Source organism: Lissotriton helveticus, chromosome 11 (assembly GCF_964261635.1).
Source record: "Lissotriton helveticus chromosome 11, aLisHel1.1, whole genome shotgun sequence".
Lineage (NCBI taxonomy): Eukaryota > Metazoa > Chordata > Amphibia > Caudata > Salamandridae > Lissotriton > Lissotriton helveticus.
Genome location: NC_136072.1, coordinates 643,517,920 through 643,541,075, shown reverse-complemented (window position 1 = coordinate 643,541,075; position 23,156 = coordinate 643,517,920). Strand labels below are relative to the sequence as shown.

General features: G+C 46.5%; 1 protein-coding gene across 1 annotated transcript in view; it reads right to left on the bottom strand.

The window, feature by feature from the left end:
* Positions 1-16,253, bottom strand: part of LOC144791715 (serine protease HTRA1-like) — a 543,465-nt gene extending 527,212 nt beyond the window's left edge. Inside the window, exon 1 of the mRNA XM_078666481.1 lies at positions 15,443-16,253. Within this exon, the coding sequence (XP_078522607.1) occupies positions 15,443-15,887 (445 nt within the window). The 5' untranslated portion in view covers positions 15,888-16,253. The remainder of the gene's footprint in view (positions 1-15,442) is intronic.
* Positions 16,254-23,156: the final 6,903 nt, after the last annotated feature.

The window sequence follows — 23,156 nt, the reverse complement described above, 5'->3', positions numbered from 1 at the left end:
CATTAACTCTGAGGAGAATGGCTGACCGTTATCAGAATATACGACTCTAGGGAGTCCATATCTAGGGAAGAATTCACGAACCAACTGCTTGGCAGTGGTCGCGGCTGTGTAATCTGGGACTGGATATGCTTCTGTCCACCTGGACAAAGCGCATACTACTACAAGGACATACTTGAAACCTCGACATCGCTCCATTTGAATATAATCCATCTGGAGGACCTCAAAAGGGTGGTCAGGAGGCTGGAAACCACCTTGTTCCACCGGGACACTTTTACCTGGATTAAACTGACAACATATCATACAGGTACGGACTTTCTGCTTGGCTGCAGCTCGTAAATGCTTGTTGAACCAAATGTTCTGGATACTGTCTAACATAGCTTTTTCTCCTAAATGTGCTGGACTATGTGCGGTATTGATAATGACTTGAACCATAGAGTCGGGGAGAAACCATGTGGCTCTACCCTTTGTTAACCATCCTTGATCTGTCTGGACCCCTCCTTGTTCGGACCATTTCTTGATTTCCTCGGGAGTAGCATGTAACTGGATATCTATGACATCTTGTGTAGGGTCCTTAACTGTCATGCATGTAGTCGGATCTGGAGTATGTGTCTGATTAACTGGAATGTCTAGAGTCTGTGCTGTAAGCTTGGCTGTGCGGTCTGCTAGATCGTTACCTTGGGAAATAATGTCAGTAACTTTCGTATGTGCTTTGCATTTCATGATAGCAATGGATGTCGGTAAATGTATGGCATCTAACAGAGCTTGAATAAGGAGACCATGCTGAATCTTGGTTCCATGAGAAGTCATGAAACCTCTCTCCTGCCAGAGCACTCCGAAGTCGTGTACAACTCCGAATGCGTAACGTGAATCTGTATAAACATTAACTTTCAGGTTCTTGGCGTGTATACAGGCTTGTGTCAGAGCAACTAGCTCTGCTGCTTGAGCGGACAGGGTATCAATACGGTGTGTTTCAATAACTTCGGTGTCGGTAGTCACTGCATACGCGGCGACTAGTTCTCCTGTACTAGTTCTCATACATGAACCATCCACATAAAGTGTCAGGTCAGGATCTGGTAACGGAATGTCTGTCAGGTCTTGTCTTGGCTTTGTCGTAATGTTAACTACTTCCACACAGTCATGTGGGTCAGGGTTCAAACTGACTGATGGTAACAGTGTAGCAGGATTCAGAACGTTGCAGCGTCTAATTTCTATGTGTGGCTGGAACAGTGTCAATTCATAACCTGTTAAACGTGCAATTGTCAAGTGCTGAGTTTGTGTTCGGTTTAAAAGAACTTCCACGGAATGTGGAACTTGTACTGTCAGGGAATGTCCTAAAACTATGGAATCACTTTGTCTGATAGCTAGTGCGGTGGCTGCAACTGACTTAAGGCACGCAGGCAACGCCTGGGCGACTGGATCTAATGTGCTAGAAAAGTAAGCACAGGGCTTGTATTGTCCTGCTTGATCTTGTGTAAGAACAGATAATGCTGTACCTTCACGTTCAGTAACGAAAAGTGTAAAAGGCTTACTGTAGTTCGGTGTAGCTAGAACTGGAGCTTGGCATAGGGCTTTCTTTAACTCGTTGAAACTAAGTGTGTGTTCAGATGTCCAAGGGAGGACAGTCGATACGGCTGCCTCCTGTGTCGTTAACTGTATCAGTGGCTTGGCTAGAAATGCATACTGGGGAATCCATTGTCTACAATAAGAAGTAAGGCCGATAAAGGCACGTACCTCCTTCTGGGTTCTGGGCTGGGGAAGACTCGCTATTAACTGGATACGGTCGGGTGTCAACTGCCTACCCCTCTTGGACAGTAAGTGTCCTAAGTAGACCACTTGCTGGACACAGAATTGAAGCTTCGAAGGGGACACCTTGTGCCCCATCTCGGCTAGAAAATACAAGACTGTAAGTGATGCTCGCTCGCAAGCACGTTCAGAACGGGCTGTGATCAGTAGATCATCGACATACTGGAGCAGGGCAGTGTCAGTTGGCATGTGAATGTTGTCTAGTTGTCTCTTAAGTGCTTGACTGTAAATACTAGGACTTTCTGTGAAACCTTGAGGAGCGCGTGTGAACATATAGCTCCTTCCATTTAAACAAAATCCGAAAAGAAACTGGCTGTCTGGATGAATAGGAACACTGAAAAATGCGTTCTTGAGGTCTATGACAGTGAAGAACGTGGCTTCAGAATCAATGGCTGTTAATAGGGAAGAGATATCTGGGACTACTGGGTACTGAGGAATAATACATTTATTAAGCTCTCGTAAATCAATCACTAATCGATATACTGGGGGTGCATTTGGATCAGTACGTTTCATGACTGGAATGATCGGAGAATTACATACATTGGAGTCAGTTTCTACAACTACTCCTTGAGCCATGAGCTCGTCAATAATTTTGGATAAGGCTGCTACAGCCTCAGGTGGCAATCTGTACTGTCTGATTCGTGGTAACACTACACCTGGTTTGAGAGTCACACGATAGGGTGTGATTTGCATATAACCTACATCTGTTGGACCTTGTGCCCATAGATGCTGCGGAACATTAGACAGTCTGGAATCAAAATCTCGTAATACATAGTGACCCTTAAAGTCACGTAGGAACAGACGTATTCACTCTGGGGAACAGCAAATAACTGCACCTAATTCTTTCAGTGTCTTAATGCCTAATAGATTTTCTGGACATGACTTAGTAAGTAACAGATCAGTAGTACGGGACAATGGACCTACTTCTAAAGTAACTGGCTTAGATATCTCGTTAACTATTGGCTTTCCTGAAAATCCAAGGGAAACATTTCTTGAGCCTGAGAGCGGAGCCCCTGGAACTTCGGCATGACTAATTGTGGTCCTACTTGCCCCTGTATCGATCAAAAACTTTCTGTCTTTCCTTAATACTTGACTGTGAACATAGGGACCTTCTTGATCTACAGGTATCTCGATGAGAGGCAAGCCTACCTCCCTCTCTAGGCTGTTTCATGAATATGGCTGATACTCTGGATACTCGGACTGTGCATACTGGTACATCTGCGATGTAACGTGCTGTGTTGCAGCAATAGGCTGCGGTACTGTAACTGTCTGTTGTGCATTCTGTGACTGAGGAGTCTGTGAAACTTGTTCTTGTCTAGGCGGACGTGGTCTTTCTTTAGTCTTACCAGTAGCTATGTTGTGTTTCAGAACTGCACACTCGTTTATAAAATGACCTGGCTGTTTACAATAATTGCAGTTCCCTTTAACGGGAGCTGCAGGATGACTGGCTTGATTCGGACCCCTCTTCTGACTGTCTTGAGGAACAGATTGTGCAACTAGCACTTTCATTTTCGTGTCTTTCATACGTTTTCTCTCGTGTTCTTGCTCTTCTCTGATTCTATTCTGGTGGTATTGGAGCATCTGGAGCATCTGGGACGGAGTATTTGCTTGCCAGGTGCTTTCGACTTTCAAAACTCGATTTTTAATTTGGGGACTTGAATTCTTGACTAATTTAGTAACGAAAAGGTGAGGGTATGACTCACTACTTGTCTTGAGACCACTGTTGATACTGAAACATTTTTCAAATCTAGAATAAAAATCACTAATATCTTCGTCTTGTTTCTGTTTACAGGCTGAGATTGCATCCCAGTCTTCTTTTCTCGTTGTCAATAATCTGGGTAAAACTTGTATCAATAATTCTGGTAACTCTTTACATTTATCTCCAAGACCGGTACCTGGTACTCGTGCCTTGTCTTCAGCTTCTAGAGCTGTCCAATCGATCTTTTTCTCTCCCACCTCCCATTCTTTTTCCTTTAACTTTTCATACACCCCTGCGGGTAACAGGACCTTTAACATTTTAATGATATCTGGGTAAGTATATTCTCCCATACGGAGCATGTCTTTTAATTCTCTATGGAACCCCGCTGGATCTTTGTCATGACAGGGAATTAATTTCTTCATTTCAAGAAGTTCCATCTTTGTTATTGGAGTGTATACAAACACTCGTTGCATTTCGCCACCCGTCCCTCTGACTGGGTGGACTTCTCGTAACGGATTCTGTCTGTCTATGTAAAACGGTTTACTTTCTGGGGGTGAGACATGAACAAAATGCGGGTTCAAGAACGTTCTATATTTGTGACGTTGTTCTAGAATGACACTAATTAAATCGGTACCTAGACCTCTCCATCTGTACTGGAGTAACTCGTTCAGGATATCATGTAACGGACCTGGATCAGAGTGTTGACCCTCATACAGAGTAATGAGGTGCTGAATCATATACATACCCACCAGTCGTTGCTCGGCTGGGGGCATTTTCAGAAACATTTGTGCCACTATTTCGTCTGGAAAAGTGGTAGAATCAGTAATCCATCGGACTGCTGATCGGGCTAGTTCTTGTTCATGCATGGTACTTAACTCACTATAACCGATTCGTGATTTCAGAATGTGATCGGTAGCTTGAAATACTTGTTCTAGAGAACCTTGTTCTGGTGCTGAATGATGAAAAATAGACTTGGGTTCTAGGCGTAAATGGCGATCTGGAAATCTACATTTTCCTACATACGCTATTCTGGCGGGATTCTCGTCCTCTTCTTCTTCGGGATCAGAGATACTTTCTTTCTCGCTTACTTGTGCTGCTTTACGCTGTTCGTGTATCTTTATTATCTCTTTACGGATTTTCTTGTACATACTCTCCATAGCACCGACGGTCTTGTGCTTACCCTCGGCTATATTATCACTCCACCTTGTCAGGATTCTCATTTCGGCGGAATCTTTAGACGGGTAATCTTGTTCTCTTATTAGACAATTGATCAGGAACTTTAATATCATGAGCTGGATCTCGGCTTTCCTTTGAGACATAGTCTCGCTAATACTTTCTGGATCATCCCCTGTACGGATGAAACGATATATTCTGTCTAGATCTTCTTTCATATTCGGTAAGGTGACTAGATACTCGGCCACCTTTCTTACGCGAAATGAATATAAAACCATATTATCCTCGCCTGGGACTGGATCATAGCAACATTCGGCAAGGGATTTTCTTATTTCTGCAACAGACTGATACCTAGGCGTACGCTGTGATGCTTGTGCATGTAATTCGGCTAACGTTAAACGCTTGTGTGGCGGCGGGGTTTGAGGAGGACCTCCCCCTGCGGCCCCTAAACTGGAGTCGTCTACTGAGGCTCTACGTCCTGGCAGAGTGGGAAATGGAAATGTAGGCTGGACTTGTATGGCGGGCTGGACCGGGGGTACCGTAACAGGTACTCCGGTGTCTGGAGGAGCGGGAAGTGCCTGATTTACAGGGACTGGCGGAGCGCGAACAGGATTTGCGTATTCTGGGACTGTGTCGTCCAAATAGGACGAAATAAAAATATCAGCTGCGGTCGGTTTGTGACGTAGCTTGGTCGGAAGTAATGGTGGCGGGAAATTACTGGATGCCTCTGGGGTCGCTTTTGGCAAGCCCTCGGCAAGAAGAGGATACATACCCTTAATGAGGGCATGCCTCTGTCTGTCTGACTGTTCGGCTTTGACTCGTTCACCTATCTCGATTAATTCTCTTTCTTGGGCTCGTTCTTGGGATTCTCTACTTAACTCTGACTTTCTGACTTCCTTTTCGGTTCTTCTATGCGCTTCTTTACGCCATAACTCGATGGCATCTTTCTGTGACTGTCTGGCTTTCTTTTTCCATAATGCTTCTTCTACTCGCATGATACATTCGGCATCCCATGTACCCGATACGGGCCATCTATACTTTTCTTCTAACTGTTTGGTATACTCTACCCATAAATCTAGATACAATATGGCGCTTATGCCATGTTTCTGATACATAAAGTGACCTGGACTGTCCCTAGGCGGGACAGGAACTGCTTCTTCTAATAAACCCTTTCTAGTTTTTAGCTGACGTAATCTTGAAAAGAGCGGCATTGTAAACTTGAATCGGAACACAATACAATACACGAAGAACAATAACAATTGGGAAAACAATTCAGGCATACCACGACATTGGAATTACATTAAACAATATCATAACATAACAGTTCGAACAGAATATTACCTGGAATACTTGAGAACAGAAACAGAACAGAATTTCTCGAGAACGGAACAGACTAGAATTACTGGATGCACTGCTGAAACAGTACGGAACATACCGGTCCCATAAAGGAACGCATCAAGACCCGTATCCACCTAGGTGAACACTTCGTTTGTGAGTCTGGGTACCACCAACCCACGGACCAGGAGTCAATTTAGATTGGTCCTGTCTAGATACTACCCCAGCAATGGTACTCACCGGGCAGCAAGAACGGAAGGCCTCGGACGGGACTGGGCTGACGACGACGGACTTCGGACTTCAGTTACGGGTGGGCCTCCGGATACCTCGGACCTTGGACTCTCGGCTTGGGCTCTGGTCGGGACTCGCCGCGTTCCTCCACCGTCTCGTTCGGATGCTGGACCGCCTCCTCCGTCTCCTCCGTGGGCCTGAGGGATACTTGAGCAGAAATATCTGCCACTGCGCAGAAGAGTTCCGTCACGACTGTAGAGGGTCAGGGGGTCGGCGTGGCTTCACCGACGCGTGGGGAAAGGGCAAGTCCCTATTCGGGCGCCATTATGTGGTAAATAAATAAATAATACCCTATTTTTGACTAGGCATAAATCATAACAGATAGCTCAATAAATAAGAGTCAAGATTCGAGGTAGTAGGAGTTTCTGCAGGTTTAATACAGCATAAGGACAGGATCAGGACAACCTGCATAGGATGACCCAGCAGCTGCTGGGGCCGGGTCTGGGATGAGCGCGCTAACTTTTCATAACAATACATGAACTTATATACATAGCGCAAACACATAGCATTACATTGCAGTAGGCGTAGCAGTGGGTGGAGCAGAAGGCGTGACGCGTAGCAGTCGCGAAAGATAACAGTAAAAGTAGGTGTAACTGGGCGTGTACATAGACATGTGGTGCAAACGTAACAGAATATGTCATGAATGGGGCGGAAACATAGGAGGGGGCTACCTAAGGAGCCGGGACCTCTAACCTGGTGGTGCGCGCAAACTGGCAATGACGTATTACTAGGAGAAGCTGGGGGCTATGAACTCTGTGCTAGGAGCAGAGACTAAAGTCTGGAGGGTCGGAGCGACATGTACCTAAACCCTATCTGGTATCTAATGTTTAGGGAACATGTTGATATAAACTAGAAGTCATGAGGGGAAAAGCTAACTTGACTCTAAGACTGGACCATGCATTATTCTACATGTAGTGCGTGATGAAGAATATTAAATGACCATTAAATGCAGTATTTCTCTAACGTGGAGACGAGAAGGCTAGACAATGACGGAAACTATTGATGCAGTTCAGTAGCTTAGGAATGCAGGGAAGGAGGACTGAACTGATAACTGGAACTATAACATACTTTTGGCAGACTCAGAGGCAGAGCCAAGCTGCACCGGGCACTGCGAGGCAGGAAGTGAGTGAAAGGTCGAGGATACAGGTGGGGGCTGTATCGCTCCTTAGCGAGGCTTTCAGGAGACAGGAGCTGAATCTGATGTCCGGGCCCTTTTGAGGCCTGGAAACGGGAACTTTATAATGAAATAACGTGCACACTGAGAAACGTGGCAACGTAGCTTTACATAGGCCTAATATTCGTAGTATTCACGAGGACTGGAAAATGACATACCAGAGGTGGACACAACTATAATTGCGTCTTGATCAGACATGGGGAGTAACATATGCATATTGTTCATGCACACATAACATATGATGGATGAGGCGTAGGGACACAGAACATGGCAAAATTTACTTTTCCACAGCGACATGAGGATTATTGAGAGTATTGATAGCGACCATAATCTCCTGTCTCTCGATCTGACCCCAGGGTGGCTTAGGGATATGGATAGGTCCAAACGATCATTGCTGGCACCTAATACCCCGAGATTTATGGTATCTAACTGTGAGAGACGGCTAAAATGGCCCAACATCGCCCTGTCCAACGAGAAACTTTCTACTATAGGGGTCCTGCTGGTCGAGGCTCAGAGCAAACTGAGCCTATTGCCTAGTGCACCAAAGGAGGCCATGCAGGTCTTTTGTGCCCTAATTGGTGCACTGGGCAAACTCTTTGTTTTACCCAGTGGTGCCCGGAGTACGTCCAACAGGAAAGACCCCTGGACAAAACAGGGCTGGTATACAACTAAATGCAGGCACAAGAAAATGGCCCTGATAGAGGCAGTTAAATCTAAGTCCCCAATTGCTGTTAGATCAGCCAGGAAAGAATATTCCCTGACCATAAAGGCGGCTAAAAACGAATGGGAGGTAAAGTTTTGGGAAGATCTTTTGACCGCAAGTAAGGGAAAGGACGCAAGGAGCTTTTGGAGTCTGATTAAGAACAAGAATAGGCCAGATGGGTCGCTTGTTACTTGCAACATCCCCACCCACCTCTGGTATACTCATTTTGAGGCTCTTTACTCCCACCCTGTAGGGGCTCTTAGCGATTCCTTTTCCAAGGTGAACGATCTAATGGTCAGTGATACGGATGACTTCACCGAGAGGGAGGTAGAAGCAGTAATCAAGTCCGTGGCCCCACTAAAAGCTGCGGGGCCTGATGGGATACCCGGTGATTTGCTCCGTGCCAATCCCAAGGTATGGGGCAAACTGGTTGCCACTTTACTAAACGCAATTATGAGGGGTGCATCAGTACCTGATTCCTGGAAGGGGGCGGAGGTTGTCCCGATTTACAAAAAGGGATGTCGGGACAGCCCCGCCAACTACAGGCCAATCAGTCTGATCGACTCTTCTCAAAAGGTGGCAGGGAAGGCAATTCTGGGGAGGATCCTCCAATGGGCTGAGGAACACAAGATATTGTCAGACTTCCAGGCGGGCTTTCGTACAGGTACGGGGACGATAGAACAAGCTTTTAGGTTGACCCTCCTGTACTGGAAGGTGGTGGTGCTGGGCAAGGGCAGTCTTTATTTGGCCATTATTGACCTGAAGACTGCCTTTGACCTGGTACCAAGGGAGGAGCTTTGGAGGGTCCTGCAGGGGCTGGGACTACCCGCCTACATCCTGTCACTTCTTGTCAAACTCCATTCAGATAACTAAGCACAGGTGCGGTGGGGCAAGGACGGGGAGAAAACCAACAGAATCCCAGTGCAAAGGGGTGTCCACCAGGGCTGTGTGCTGGCCCCCACACTATTCTCATTATATGTGAATGGTGTGGTTGAATATCTGCTCAAGGAACCCGCAGACGCCCCGTCCCTGGCGGGCACCCGGATACCAACCTTGCTCTTTGCCGACGACACCTTGCTCATCGCCAAACCACCGCAGGGTCTCCAAAAGCTCCTCACTCGTTTCAAGGAGTTTTGCTCCCTCGGGGGCTTCAAAATTAATGTGGACAAGACTAAATTTCTATCCATGAACCCTCCAAAAAACCCTGGGCCACCCCGTTTCTAAATTCTGTCACACTGGAAAGGGTCCTCGAGTTTGATTACTTGGGGATTCGCCTTAGTAACTCTATGAGTTGGACCCCACACATTAATAAGATGTTACTTAACCATAAAAGGGTGGCGGGTGCCATACTCAGGGAACACCGTTCTTCCTCTAAACATTGTATCTCCCCAGCAATAGACATTTACAAAGCCAGAGGGGTTCCAGCGGCTTTGTATGGGGCGGAGTTGTGGGGCTCCACAAACTTAGAGGCACTGGGTAGAGCAGAAAACAAATTTTTGAAAGATCTTTTGCTACTTCCAACAAGCACACCTACTGTCCCAGTGCTTCGGGACACGGGCTGCAAATCGATCACGGACCAGGCGCGATTGCGGCCTCTGCTCTTGTGGGCCCGTTTATGGAGGGTACCGGAGCTAGCCTCCTACGCAGCTGGCCTGTCTGAAGTAATTGCAATGGAAGGATGGCATCGTATAAAATGGTTAAGAGACATCAAGAGCCTCCTGGTGGAGTTGGGCTTGGAAGACTGCTGGGTTACCCGCTCTGCCCCTCCAAAAGCCACCCTAAAAAAGATATATTGGGACTGGGTAACCAACAAACTCATTTGCTATCCCCGCCATTGCAATTCAACCGCTGCATTTCTACGAATTAAAGACGTTGTAGCACTTGAGCCCTACCTGGACTTAATCTCCATTCCCCTGGATAGGGCCCTCTATTTTAAACTCAGAGTGGGCACCTTACCTCTGGCTGTCTTGGTGTCTAGGTGGAGATCCCCAACGGCTCAGCCCTCAGCTTTCTGTGCGGTGTGTCTTACAAGGGTTGAGACAGTGGCACACTTCCTTTTTGAATGTCCCGACTACCGTGCCCCAAGGAAGCGCTGGCTGGTACCCCTATGCAGGCTCCTTGGCACTAGACAACATTTGGTGGCTCTCCGCATTTTATTAACTGATACTTCCCCTTTTATTGTCTGCGCTGTCTCCAAATTCCTAAAATGGGCTTGGATGATTCGAGCAAAAAGGCTTTCCATCTCAATTTAATCTTATTTTAATTATTTATTGTATTTTTATCTGACTGTTTTATGAAATTATGTATGTATGTAATTTTTTAATTCTTGAAATTGCATTTTGTAATGTATTGCTTTTAAGATATTTACGTATCGAAATAAAGCCTTTTTCACTCATAAAGGGCAGTACAAGCACCTGCAGCCCTTTCTGTAATACCAAAGAGCCTGCAAGGTAGGCCCACATGCCCATTGCGCCCCTGGGGCACTTTCCATAATACGGCACCTGGCCTTTTAAAACCAGACTCAAAGGCTCCAGCCAACGAGGGAAAAGCCTGGTGGAATACAAGGACTGTCTGTCCGTAACTTGAACTCAAAAGTTACTGATACATAATGCCCTAAAAAACAAAAGTACTTTTCACTCTCTCTTACTGATATCCTGGGTTTAAAATATGCAGATGGTATCTTGACGATCTGTGTTTTTACGCATGTGCTTACTTATCGTGACTTTTTTGCATGCGTTACTAAACATTGGTAAGCTTTCTCTGGTTCTCTAAAACCATTCTGAAATATCACACATGACCACGTAGCATACATTCTGGCAGCAAAACTCCTTCAGAGCAAACCTGTGGGCAGTGCTTAATTTGAGCCAGTGGTTACAGGTGGGGCCCACCGGCACTCATTTTGGGGCCTGGCACACATTTTTGCACATCAGACTCTGACCAAGAAAATCAGAGTGTAAACAAAAAAAGGTGGGAGGAAGGAGGAAGAGAAAGGCAAACAACAGTGACAATGAGAGAAAGAAAGGATGGAAAAGTACCTTAAGGGGGACAATAAAGGGACAGGGATTGTATGGTGATGGATGAAAGAGGCATGAGTTGGCATCAAGACTATGCAGACTTAATATTCGACACTCCTATTCATGATAGTGCCGGCAGCAGTCTTTCAACCAAAAACCTGAGCTCTGGTACTTATTCTTTTACAAATTAAGCACTGCCTATGGGATCACAGACTAACCCTTCTCCATTTGGTACCTTGAGATTCGAATTTAAAGAAAGCCTTTGAGTTTCTACCCTCTAATCTAATGTGTTACATGCATTTGTTGATGTATGTAGGTCTGTGACACCTTAAACGTTTATCATCATAATAGCCATAATAACATTTATAAGGGGCTCACTATCAGAGCAGCTCTAATGATGCTGGGCTTAGTGTTAATAACTAGGGGTGTGCGAAATTCGCCAAATTCGCTTCTGGGTAGTTATGCAAAATGTCAGAAAAATTACGCAAGTTATATGCATTTAGACGAAATGCAATACCAGCATTTGGCACTATATTTTAGAGCAAAGGGAGGCCTGGAGCTCATTTTGGCCATGATTGAGCGGTTTATGCCACAAACAGTGCAAAAAATACAAGCAATGCAAAAATCAACTGCTCAAGTTCGGGTCGTTTACATTGTTCCGGTGTGCTCATGAGACATTTTTGCCATGAAAGGCGCGTAATTATGCAACGTGGTTTGAATGCATAATTTTGTGTAACAAACACAATGAGGAAATCCTGAAATTACACGAAATTATGACCTCCTAATGGAAATTTGTCCAAACCACAAAACCACTGACCACAAAACCACTGACCTAATGTGTTACACATATCTATGGATGGATGTGCAAGCTCAAAGACCCCTATGTTTGCTTTTTGTATTTATTACTTTGAACAGAATCACTACAGAAAAGATATGAGCCAGTATAGTGGTTACATTTAGTAATAATGAACAGACATGGTTAATGGGAAATGAAACAAGGATACTGGGTGTATGCTGTGTTCTCCAGATGTTAATGCCTCGAAGTAGGTTTTTTTTTGTAAATGTGGGATAACAGGATTGCACCTGATGAGTCAGGGAATCTTACAGCAATTTGAGTAGCACAACAACAGGCATTCTATGTTCAGGGCATGCTTTCTGGCCCCATCGCTGCTGTGATTGCGGACTTTTTTTTCCAATGGATGCTTTTGTGGGGTCACCATCATGGCTTAGAGTGAACAAAGTAAACCCTGGGATAGGGCTGGTGGTGAGCACCAATTCATACTGAAGGTATTACACTGCAGTTGCTGCCTATCTAATGGCGTTTTACAAGGATCTAAGTGTACATATGTGCTGGGTTCAGACCCTGGCGAGGAGACAATTCCTATTTCGTTTCTCTACTCCATGTCACGCCAAGGCAGAATGAGGGAGGGATTCCTTCCGGTGACATATTATGAATGCATTCATAACCAACAAACACAATACCTGGAACATGGATTTACCCCTGAAGCTATGCTGCCTCTTGTGTGGTGCTGTTATGTCTGGCGACCAAAGTGGTGCTTCAGTAGTGCCGTCTTGTCTCTCCTCAATGTGGTGCCTTGTCGTGAGCTGTGGTCGGTTCGCTTGTTGGATTCGGTGGTGTTCATTGTTCTTTCAGATCCCCAGTCTAAGGGCCTCTACTATATGTTCATGATGAGTCTCTGTGGTAAGCTATCTTGGTTCATCTCTGGCCCCTCAGAAAGGTACTATAGCTGGATCTTGGTGACCCTGGTGTGAGGAGCAATGGCTCAATCAGTAGAATCAAAAGTGAGATATGCTGGAGATGTCTGAACTCCGTTAACCACGCAGGTCAGATGTTTTTCCGGGGCCTGGGTCAAAAACTTCATGCAGGTCATAGATAGCACGAGAGCTGCTTCTAAGTTAAAGAAACATGTGCACCTGGGAGGAGAAATCACAGCAGCATCTGGCGCCATTTAGCGGTGTAAGCTGTCTCTTTAATTAACAGGGCAGACTTGCTTGAAATTTTCATAGGTCTCTTTAGGATGACCATAGGTTCTAAGTGAGCTGAGTCTGGGTCTAGCCTGGTGGTTCTGGCACCCGTGGTTGGTCCTTAACCCTCTGCCAGCTCACTTCTGGGTGTCGATGGCTAACGTTACACAGTAGGCTGAACTGGCTGGTTTTATGCAGTGCTTAATTTGAGCCGGTGTTTTCCGGTGCTCGGCACCAGCACTTAATTGTGAACACCGAGGCTTGTGACAGTCTGCCACAGAGTGGCGCTGTCTGGCTAATTTAGATATGACCTCAACAACTATTAATTAATAATGCAATATACATAACAGTTGACTATTACATGCCGACCAAGCTATTCTTATAGCTTTGGGAGCCTGAAATAGTCTGAATTGTCACACTTGTAGGAGTGTGAGTGTTAGCAGTTGTGCTGTTACTATCATTGGTAGCATGGCAGGGGCAGAGTGTGGTGCAAGCTACAGTGATCTCCTGAGGAAAGTCCAGGCACTTATTTTTTTTTCAAATTAAGCACTGGTTTTATAGGATCTGATCAAGTTACACTCGCTCTGCCTGTTGCCGTATCCTACTGATATTTTGCTACAAGAACCATGGGTGGTCCTTCCCCGTATCAAGAAACCCCTTCTGTGTGTAAGCGACGCTGACTCTCAGTGAACCGGCTCTGGATGTGACAAACATGCCTTAGATATGCTATGGTAGGGCAACATGATTGTTTCTTACTGGTGTCATCGATGAGTTACATTGACTGGTGTTAGGGTGGTCTTCAAGGAGCTAGGTTGGCTGGTTTTGGGTTGCAGGCAGAATGAGCTATGTTACCTCTATATGTTGTATACTGTAGTGTGTAAGAGATGGTGACCATGCCTGGTCCTGGCACACAGGTTCCCTGAGAGTGTGTGTGACAGGAGGGTTTTGGTGACCGTGCTCTGGGTCACGCGTTAGATTGGCTATGACACGTGTAAGCATAGCTCTTTCTTCCAGTTGACACAGGACCCCTTCGGTGTATGGATCGTAAAGAACTCTGCCATTCTGACTAGTTGTAACAGGCTCTACTCTGGCTCGGCCTCTAGTATTCGTTAGATTAGGTACTGTGAACAAGTCTAGTGTCAAAGGAACCCTTCGATACTTTCAAATTCTCAAAACTGTAATGAGTGACAAATCGTCTCTTGATAACCTCATAGGGAGTGATATCACACAGACTTACGTATTTATTACAACATATAAAATGACGTTAGAGAAATTATGTATATGCTCCAAATAAATGTAAAGTGATTAGAATAATACCAAAGCCTAAGTAAAAAAAATGATACAGAAATTAAAATCACCTAGTATGTATAATATAAGATGTCCAGGTGAAATATGTAACATGTACTGTTGCCAAGATGTCAAGCATTCTTCTGCTGTGTGCACACAGTGCCTTACCCTTAGCTGAAGGGGAATCTCCTCTGTGGTGTGCGGATCCCAGAAGCATCTTTGGATGCCAAGAGATGCTTTGCAGAGGTACTTCTAGTTCTAGGTTTACTCAGCAGGTGTGAGATTCAGCCTGTTAAGAGTGAACTGTCGCAGCAGAGATGCCAAGGAGCCTAGCAGAGATGTCAAGGTGAAGTAGAGATGCCATGGCCCACCTAATCCTCTGTTGAGTAGTTAAGAAAATCTTTGAGCCCTAACAGCACTGCACCTGCTGACCCATTGATACCATTGATGTTCCTGTGTGACTCTGCTCCCTAAACGAGTGAGTGTCACACGTGATGAGTGAGACTTGAGATTTTAGTATGTGGATGACAAGCGGCTCAGAAGTGGTCTTAGCTGGACGGTTTTAGAGGAATCTCGGGGAACAATGTTGGTACTGTGTAGCGGAGCATGCTGTGGTTTGAGGGTAGTGAGCACGGTGGCCTCATCCTATCTAACACCCGCTCTGAATTAGGGGGGTGGGGCGTGAAAGTTAGTTATGTTCTCTGATTTAAGGGTATCTAGGTCAGCTGTACGTGAAATGGGCATATAGAAGCCCCTCCTCGTATACATTCTCCTAGAGTACCCGTTTGATATGCAGAAGTAATGGTACTCTCCTTTTCGAATTAAAGCAGTGCAGGTACTCAGTATCTGACATTGCATGCCCTTTTAAAGCGCTTGATCTAAAGGAGGTATGGATGTAGAGGGGGATATTGTAGCAAAGCTGAAGCTTCCTGTGATTACACATGGACATGGTTGGTGATCATGCTTTTGTTTCCTACCTGTATCACATGACCCCTTCTGTATGTGGATGACCGGGGGCCCGGCGGTGAGCTGCGTCCGCCGGTTCTCCGCCTTCAGGTGGCACAGGTTGTGGTAGGTGCGTCCGTCGCTGCCACAGACCGGCTCGGTGGAAGTGCAGACGCAGGTGCCGGCGGCTCCACGAACCTTGCGCTTGGGACCTTCGCACTCCAGCCCCTCTCCGCACGGGGGAGCCCCGCGGGTCCCGCAGGCCTCCCCCAGGCCCGAGGCGCACACTGGGCAGCACCCGCACGAGTCCCGCACCTCTCCGGCCAGACAGTTCTCCTGAGGACGGGGGCAGCGGGACAGCTCACAGCTCCCCGGGCAGCCGGGGCTCTGCCTGCGGGACAGCCGCCGGCCCTGGGAGGTACCGGGGAGCAAGAGGAGGCAGGGCACCAGCAGCTGACACAGCACTCTCGGGAACATGGTGGAGCGTTAGCCGGTCACTGGGCAAGAGGTCTGGAAGTCCGGTTGAGGGGTGTATATAGTCCTTCGAGGCGCTCTCTGGGGGAGGCGGGACAGGGACCTTTGCGCGTAGGGCGCAGGATGCTTTGCGCACAGGCTCTTTCCGTCACGCACGGTCTGAGGAGGGACACGGCTTCACTCCAGAAGCTGCAGTACCGGACACTCTCCTGAGACTTCAGAGCCTGTCCCAACTCCTCATCTGTAGCGCGGGCTTCAGCTCTGACAGCGCGCACACCTCAGGACCCAGGGCTGAGAGCAGGGACTGGACACGGGGGCGGCACACGCTACTACTCCCAGCGCACTCCAGTCCCCCTTTCGTAGTGCACTCCCCTCTCCCCACCGCTCGCCTCTCCTGTACCAGGAACGAGCCCCCAAGGCTTGCACGGCCCCACCTGCCTGTCAGGCAGGCAGTGGGCGTGAAACCGGAGGCTTGAGTGAGGGAGCGTGTTACCCTTCCTCCTCGCTAGACAGTTTCAACGGGACCAGGAGGAAAGTATTTCACGATCCTGCAAGCACTTTCCCTTTCTGTAGATAAGAGGCCATGGGTCTTCAGACAAATAATGCTAGGCACACGTGGAACATGAAACTCTCCAACTTTATCCTGCATGGACGCTTGCACACAAGCCCCTCACAGAGTGAGGCTCACCAAAATATTGACAGCTGGGCTAAGACTCAGACGCTCCACTCCAAGCAGTGATCGTATTGCGCCCGGTGGAGAGCTTCACCAAAACAAACCTCTTCAAATGTCTGGAACTGACAGCCAGAAAGATACAAAGTCGCAGGCCAAGCTTTTGCCAATCTGCATTACACAAAACAATTGTCTCGATAGGTGTGGCAGGTACTACGAACAGTGGGGCACATGCATTAAGGGTTTTTGCATTCGCAAACGGTGCGAATCGCAAAATTCGGCCGTTTGCGAATGCAAATCCCTTTTTTGGGATGCATTAAGGTTTTTGCTTTTTTCGCAATTTAAGAAATCGCAATTTATTTGCGGTTTCTTAAATTGCGATTGCATTTAAGAAATCGCAATATTGCGATTTCTTAAATGCAATCCATGATTTTTTTTAAATTGCGAAATCGCAAATAGGAAGTGGTAAATTACCATGAAGTTAACCTTCATGGCAATTTGCGAAGACTTTCAAAAATGCACAAAAGTACATTTTTGAAAGTTTCATTTTACACACATACATTCCCTTGGGGCATGTGTGTGTGTGTGAAAAAAGTACTTAAAGGTACATTTCAGGGGTGCAGGAAAGGGATTCCTTAATTGCGATTCGCAAATTGTGAATCGCAATTAAGGAAAATTAAGAAATCGCAAAACAAAATGCGATTTCTTGATGCATAGCCGTTTGCGAATTCTTAATTGCGATTCCTTAATTTTCGCAATTAAGTATTCGCAAACGGGAACATTGATGCATGTGGCCGAGTGTGTGTACATTGTCGTCCACAAATGCTTCTTGTGAAGTTGTGAATATTCATCCTGATTCAACAAGGAATACCTTTCTACCTACTTTTGGAGAGTGATGCCGGTTTGCAAAGAGGACGACCCTAGCTTGGGCAATCTCGGCTTGGGAGCTCCGGTTAGCCCGTCCAGTCGACCCCCGCCGGTTGTCTCTGGCCCCGGTCTGGGAGCTCCGGGCGGTCTATCCAGTCAACCCCAGCCGAGTGACTCAGTCCTTAGTTTGGTAGCTCCGGATAACTTCTCCAGTCGACCCCAACTAAGATTTTTTCTTAGTCCTTCCTTTGAGGAATTCTGCAGTATGGCACATACGGTGTCATCGGGCTCTCCGCTCGATCCACTGCCTCCTAAATTCTGGAAGGCATTTCAGGCGGAACTTTGTCAGCCTCTATATTCCATCTGCCTCCAATCTTTGGATCTGGCTACTGTTCCCGAGTGCTGGAAGTTAGCAGTAGTGTCTCCTCTACTTAAGAAACCAACGCTGGATCCCGCCTGTCTTTCCAACTATAGACACATTTCCTTGCTCCCTTTTCCTATTAAGATCTTGGAAAAATGGGTGACCCGCTCTCTCTCGGGCTTCCTGGAGGAAATCGGATGGTTCGATGAGTCACAGTTTGGCTTCCGTCCTGGGCACGGGACGGAATCCGCACTGGTAACCGTACTGGACAATCTTCGTTCGCGTGTCGACAATGGTCGGGCAGCCTTTTTAGTGCTGCTCGACATGTCGGCCGCGTTCGACACGGTTTGTCATCAGACCCTTATCGGGAGGCTTGAGGAGTGCGGGGTCACAGAGGGAGCAAGAGACTGGCTGGTATCCTATCTTAGCAATCGGCAGCAGTTGTTCTCGCTACCTCCATTTCGATCGGAACCTCGGAAAGTAGGGCAGGGGGTCCCTCAGGGCTCGGCCATTAGCCCTATACTCTTTAATATATTCCTTCGCCCTCTGGTCCAGCTTATAAAATCTTTTGGTGTCTCGGCTTTTAATTACGCTGATGACACCCAGCTGGTTTTCTCTTTGGAAGGAAATAACGCGGTCTCACTGGAGACCTTCCATCGTTGTATGGCAGCCACAGCGGACTGGCTGCGGGCTAATTCCCTCCAATTTAACAGCACTAAGACGGAGGTGCTTCACTGCTCCATGGACCGAATTCCGCGAGTACTCCCAGAGAACTTTTGGCCTGTGACTTTTCCCGAGCCAGTGGCGGCGGCGGAGTCAGCTCGTAACTTGGGGGTGATCTTCGGCCCAAATTTACAGCTTGATATGCACGTCAACAAGACCATCTCTACGTGCATGATGCTGCTACGCATGCTGCGCAAAGTTCTACCCCTTTTCCCCGCTCAGGCCAGGCCAGAAGTAGTTCGTGGGACTATACTAAGTTGTCTAGACTACTGTAATGCGCTACTTCTGGAGGCTCCAAAAAATCTGCTGGGGAAGCTACAACGGGATCAGAATATGGCTGCCAAGCTGGCTCTTTCTCGCCCTAATTTCAGCTCCTCTACTCTAGCTTTAAGAGATCTTCATTGGCTTCCGGTGCACTTGCGTGTGCTGTATAAGGCGGCGTGTCTGGTGTTTAAGGCGGTACATCGACAGGGTCCAGTGTTATTACAGAACATGTTTGCCTGGTACTCCGCCTCGCGGCCTCTTCGCTCTTCTTCGGCACAGCTGTTGGTGGTCCCGAGGTTTCAGAGAGTCAGGATGGGCGGCCGCTCATTTAGTGTTGCAGCGGCCAAACTCTGGAACTCCCTGCCACTCTCTCTGAGAAGCCATAGGGATTACCTTCCGTTTAGGAAAGCGTTAAAAACGCATCTCTTTCCAAGAAATGTTTGAGCTGTGAAAAGTGTTGCTGACCGAAGTTCAAGCGCCAGGATGCCCTTTGGGTGACAGGATCGCGCTCTATACGTATACAAAATAAATAAATAAATAAATAAATAAATAAATAAATAAAGTCTATGTAGCCATGTTGCTTTTTTTGAAGGGTGGATATCATTGAAAAGAGGGTGCCACCTGCCAAAGAAGAGTGAGTTGGTAGATAAGTGACACATTTCAAAGGAGACTGATTTGACAGTCCTCTATTTAGTGGCAGCTGGTGAACTTGAAACTGGTTCGGCTATAAGGTCTGTTCCGTATGGTGCATAGCCAGCAAGGAAAGGATGGTTTCGCTCGAGGACAGTTTGAATAAGAATCGAAGCAACTTTGTATATTTCACAGCAAAATGTCCCATCTCAATTGGCTATAAATCCATGGGTCTTATGGCATTTCTGAAGAGTCATTCATTATTAGGGCTGTACGCTTGATTGTTTATGGGGATGGTGATGCCAGGTAGCTCAAGTCTCACCTGTTTATTATGAAAAGTTATGAAAAAGGCAGGAGGCTTGACATATTTTTTGTGATCACTATATGTTAGAGCTAATCGGCATCTATGGGTCAATTGTTATTACACTGCATTAAAGCTTGAGACAATAAGTATTGTCTAGTATGACTTCCCAGAGATTACCACAGTAGGCAAGGGTTTTGGTTTCCCCATGACAAGCCCATTTTTTAGGTAGAGCCGAGCGCAGCGCACATGCGCTGCCCTAGGAGAGGGCTTCTTAGAATCACTCCAGACTTCTCAGAGACTTCTCCGTGTGGGTCGGACTTCTCCCACACATTCCATTGGCCTTTGCCTGTGGCAGAACCGGTAACCCAGCGGTGCCAGGGGATCAACACACCAGAGACCTCGGGTTCTCCTGAGTCAGACCGACAGAAACTTCAGAGTCTTCCAGGTGAAGTCAAAGATTAGTTTATTGGCTGCAACCAAGGTGACAGGGTCCTAGAAGTACAATACCAGTATATTCAGGAGACTGCACACTTTCACAAAGTTAGGTTTCTCTTCTTATACACAATTTTCACCCTTGGGCAAAACATTCCTTGGATTCGCGGTATTTCATTTATGGTTACTGATTACAAAAGAAAAGCAGAGTCATGATGACATGTACATATTTCACGTCGTGCTGCCCATAACAAATCATCCGGCAAGGCCCAACATTTCATCAGATATCGCTGTACCCCTAATAAAAATGGTCACCTCCCCATCATAAAACAAGTGAGGAGAAGGAGTGCAGAAAGATGTGAGCGAGATATGGCAGGTGTGCGTGCTGAAATGGCTTTATGGCTGGTTGGGCCTAGATGCTATCTTGCTCGGCCACTGGAAGGGAACTGACCTAACGAGTTCGGCCTGGGGAAATGGTTCTAACTTGTACTGGGGTCAGGAAGAAGTCGATTAAGGAGTATGTGTCCTTGTGGAATCAAATTCAACTGGATTAAGGCCTATGTAAAGGGCAACATGCAGCTAAGGGTTTAGAAGGTAAATGACGATTTCGAGGTGAAATCGTCACTCGAATATGCCGAAAATACATGTACTTGATGTACTCGTCATTCTCGGTCTTTTGATACCAAATTTGTCCTATTCCGACGAAGTTTTTATTCTCGAGTCCAATACTATAATATGAATCCAGATTTTTCAGAACCACAGACCCTCCTTTTGCCCTTACATAGGCAATTAATCTATCCTCATGTTAATCTGAGTCCAGATCTATATTCCTAAAGTCATTGAGATGTTGCTGCAACATCATTCTAGTGCTGAGCTCATGTCTTGACACAGGCTTCCTTACACATGATGTAACACAGAGGCCACATATTGCAGGAGCACACTGTATGCATAGACAGAACAGAAGAAGAATGGCTAAGACCATCCCAATGACCATCAGAATTTTCCATCCCCAGGCAGATATCAGTCCCCAGAACCATCCCATTAATGACCAATCTCCTTTATCCACATGAATAGATTCGGAAATCTTATGTAGTTTGGAGATGGCCCCGTACACTGTTGGAGCATTATCTGGAATAAAAATGCAACAACTGGACTGGATCAATTTGCATACTCCACCTCGGTCCGCAAGTATTACATCCAAAGCGACCCGGTTCTGAAGGGTCATCAGTCGATCCGACTGGAGCTCAGCAGTCAGGTTACTAAGGGCACCAGCAGTTTCAATCACGGTGGATTCAACTACCCTTGTTAATTGCCTTATGTTTCTGCTGTTAACCATGGCTCCCCAGAACGGCAGAACACCCATTGCAAAGTCACCAAATTCTTGACCTGCAGTGTCTTCTTTACTCAAAACACCTCTAACTACCCTTGTCCGATGGTAATCCGCCGCTGCTGTGTAGGTGGGAGGTAACAGGAATGAAACAAAACATGAGCCCGAGAAGTCAGGGGGCAACCATGTATAGGCTCTATCATGGCAGATGAAATAAGTACCCTTAGCGGCTAAAAAGGCAGGGGAAGTCTGAGATCCAAAAACGTACGTTTCTGTGCAGACACTCTTCCCTAGCTGAGCTCTGGGATTCTTACCGATACCTTGCAGACACAGGTGACCTTGATGGGGTACGATCCAGATAGGGGACGATCTCTTGGCTTGCTGTTTCTCACTTAATGTAGTGCCATATCCGGTCACGTTCCAACCGACATATGCAAGTATCTCATCATCCGGGGTATCTTCGTAAGAAGTTACTTCCTTGATCATGTCAACTATACCCTTGACTAGGGCGCTAGTCTTGAGGTTGTCTTTTACAGAACGTAGGGGTTGGATTTCTCGTGCATATATGAACATTGTCCTATATGCCCATACTGACCCATTGTGACTAAATGGCAGGACCAAATAGGGGATACCTCTATCCGTGGTGTGGGGCATGAGACCACACACCCAACAGTTGGTTGTGTTCATTACGAGTTGGTGTTGGTGTAATAGCTGAACGAAGGAGTTATTAATGAACTCTAATCTCCTATTTGATTCGTGGTCAGGCAAAGGGAGGAAAGAATGAGAGGAAACAGTAGGAGGAGGTATGGGTGATGTAGTGGGCGCAAATGTCACATGAAAAGAGAATAAAACATAGCTTATCAAAAAGACCATTACGCTAAATAGCATAAAAATACACATTATTATAAAAATTTTCTTTCTCATTGTTTTCAAAAGTCTCTGCTTAAAGTTCATTTGTTTGGCAGTTCTCTCCACATCAGGAAACTCCATCCTCTCTAAGGTGCTGCCCGCGGCGGTAGGTTGTTTCTGCTAAAGGATGCTTCCATCAGTCTAGGGTGACTCCCTTGGACCAACTGGAACCAGCGACCTATTGTCGTCAGCTGCACCCAAAAGTCTTTAATCAACTGCGACCCTAGCAGCGGAACCCGGATGGCGGTTCAAGAAAAACAAAAAAATAAGCAAGTTACCTAGATGGGAGAATCTGCACTTTCAAAAATAGGATTTGGGGAAAAAAACGTATTTTATTAGTCCACAGGTTTTTCTCTCGGATCATAAAATAAATCACTTTTACTTTTAGTCTGTTTTTCTTGGTCGCAAATTGTAGCGTCTTTTCCCGGGTACTGTCTGGTCCAGAAATAGTAGCTCAGGTTCCACAGAGTTCAATTGTTCTGATGGCGGCGTAGTTTCTTGAAAAATGTTCCCACTCTTACAATCACGTTTAGCTTCTTTTACACGTTCATCAGTTGTGCGCTCTGAGTCAGTGCCTCCTTTTCGGACCCCTTGGTCATGTGGCAGAGGGAAGGGTATCTTCTTACAATGGATCCCCTGGACCCAATTGGCCTTCCCCTCCACTTTAACAGTCGACCTTGTGGACAGGAGGACGAGGTGAGGCCCGGTCCATCTGGGCTGGTCGTTTCTTGTCCTCTGGAAATTGCGGACCAACACCCAGGAACCGGGGTCAATGGAGTGACCCG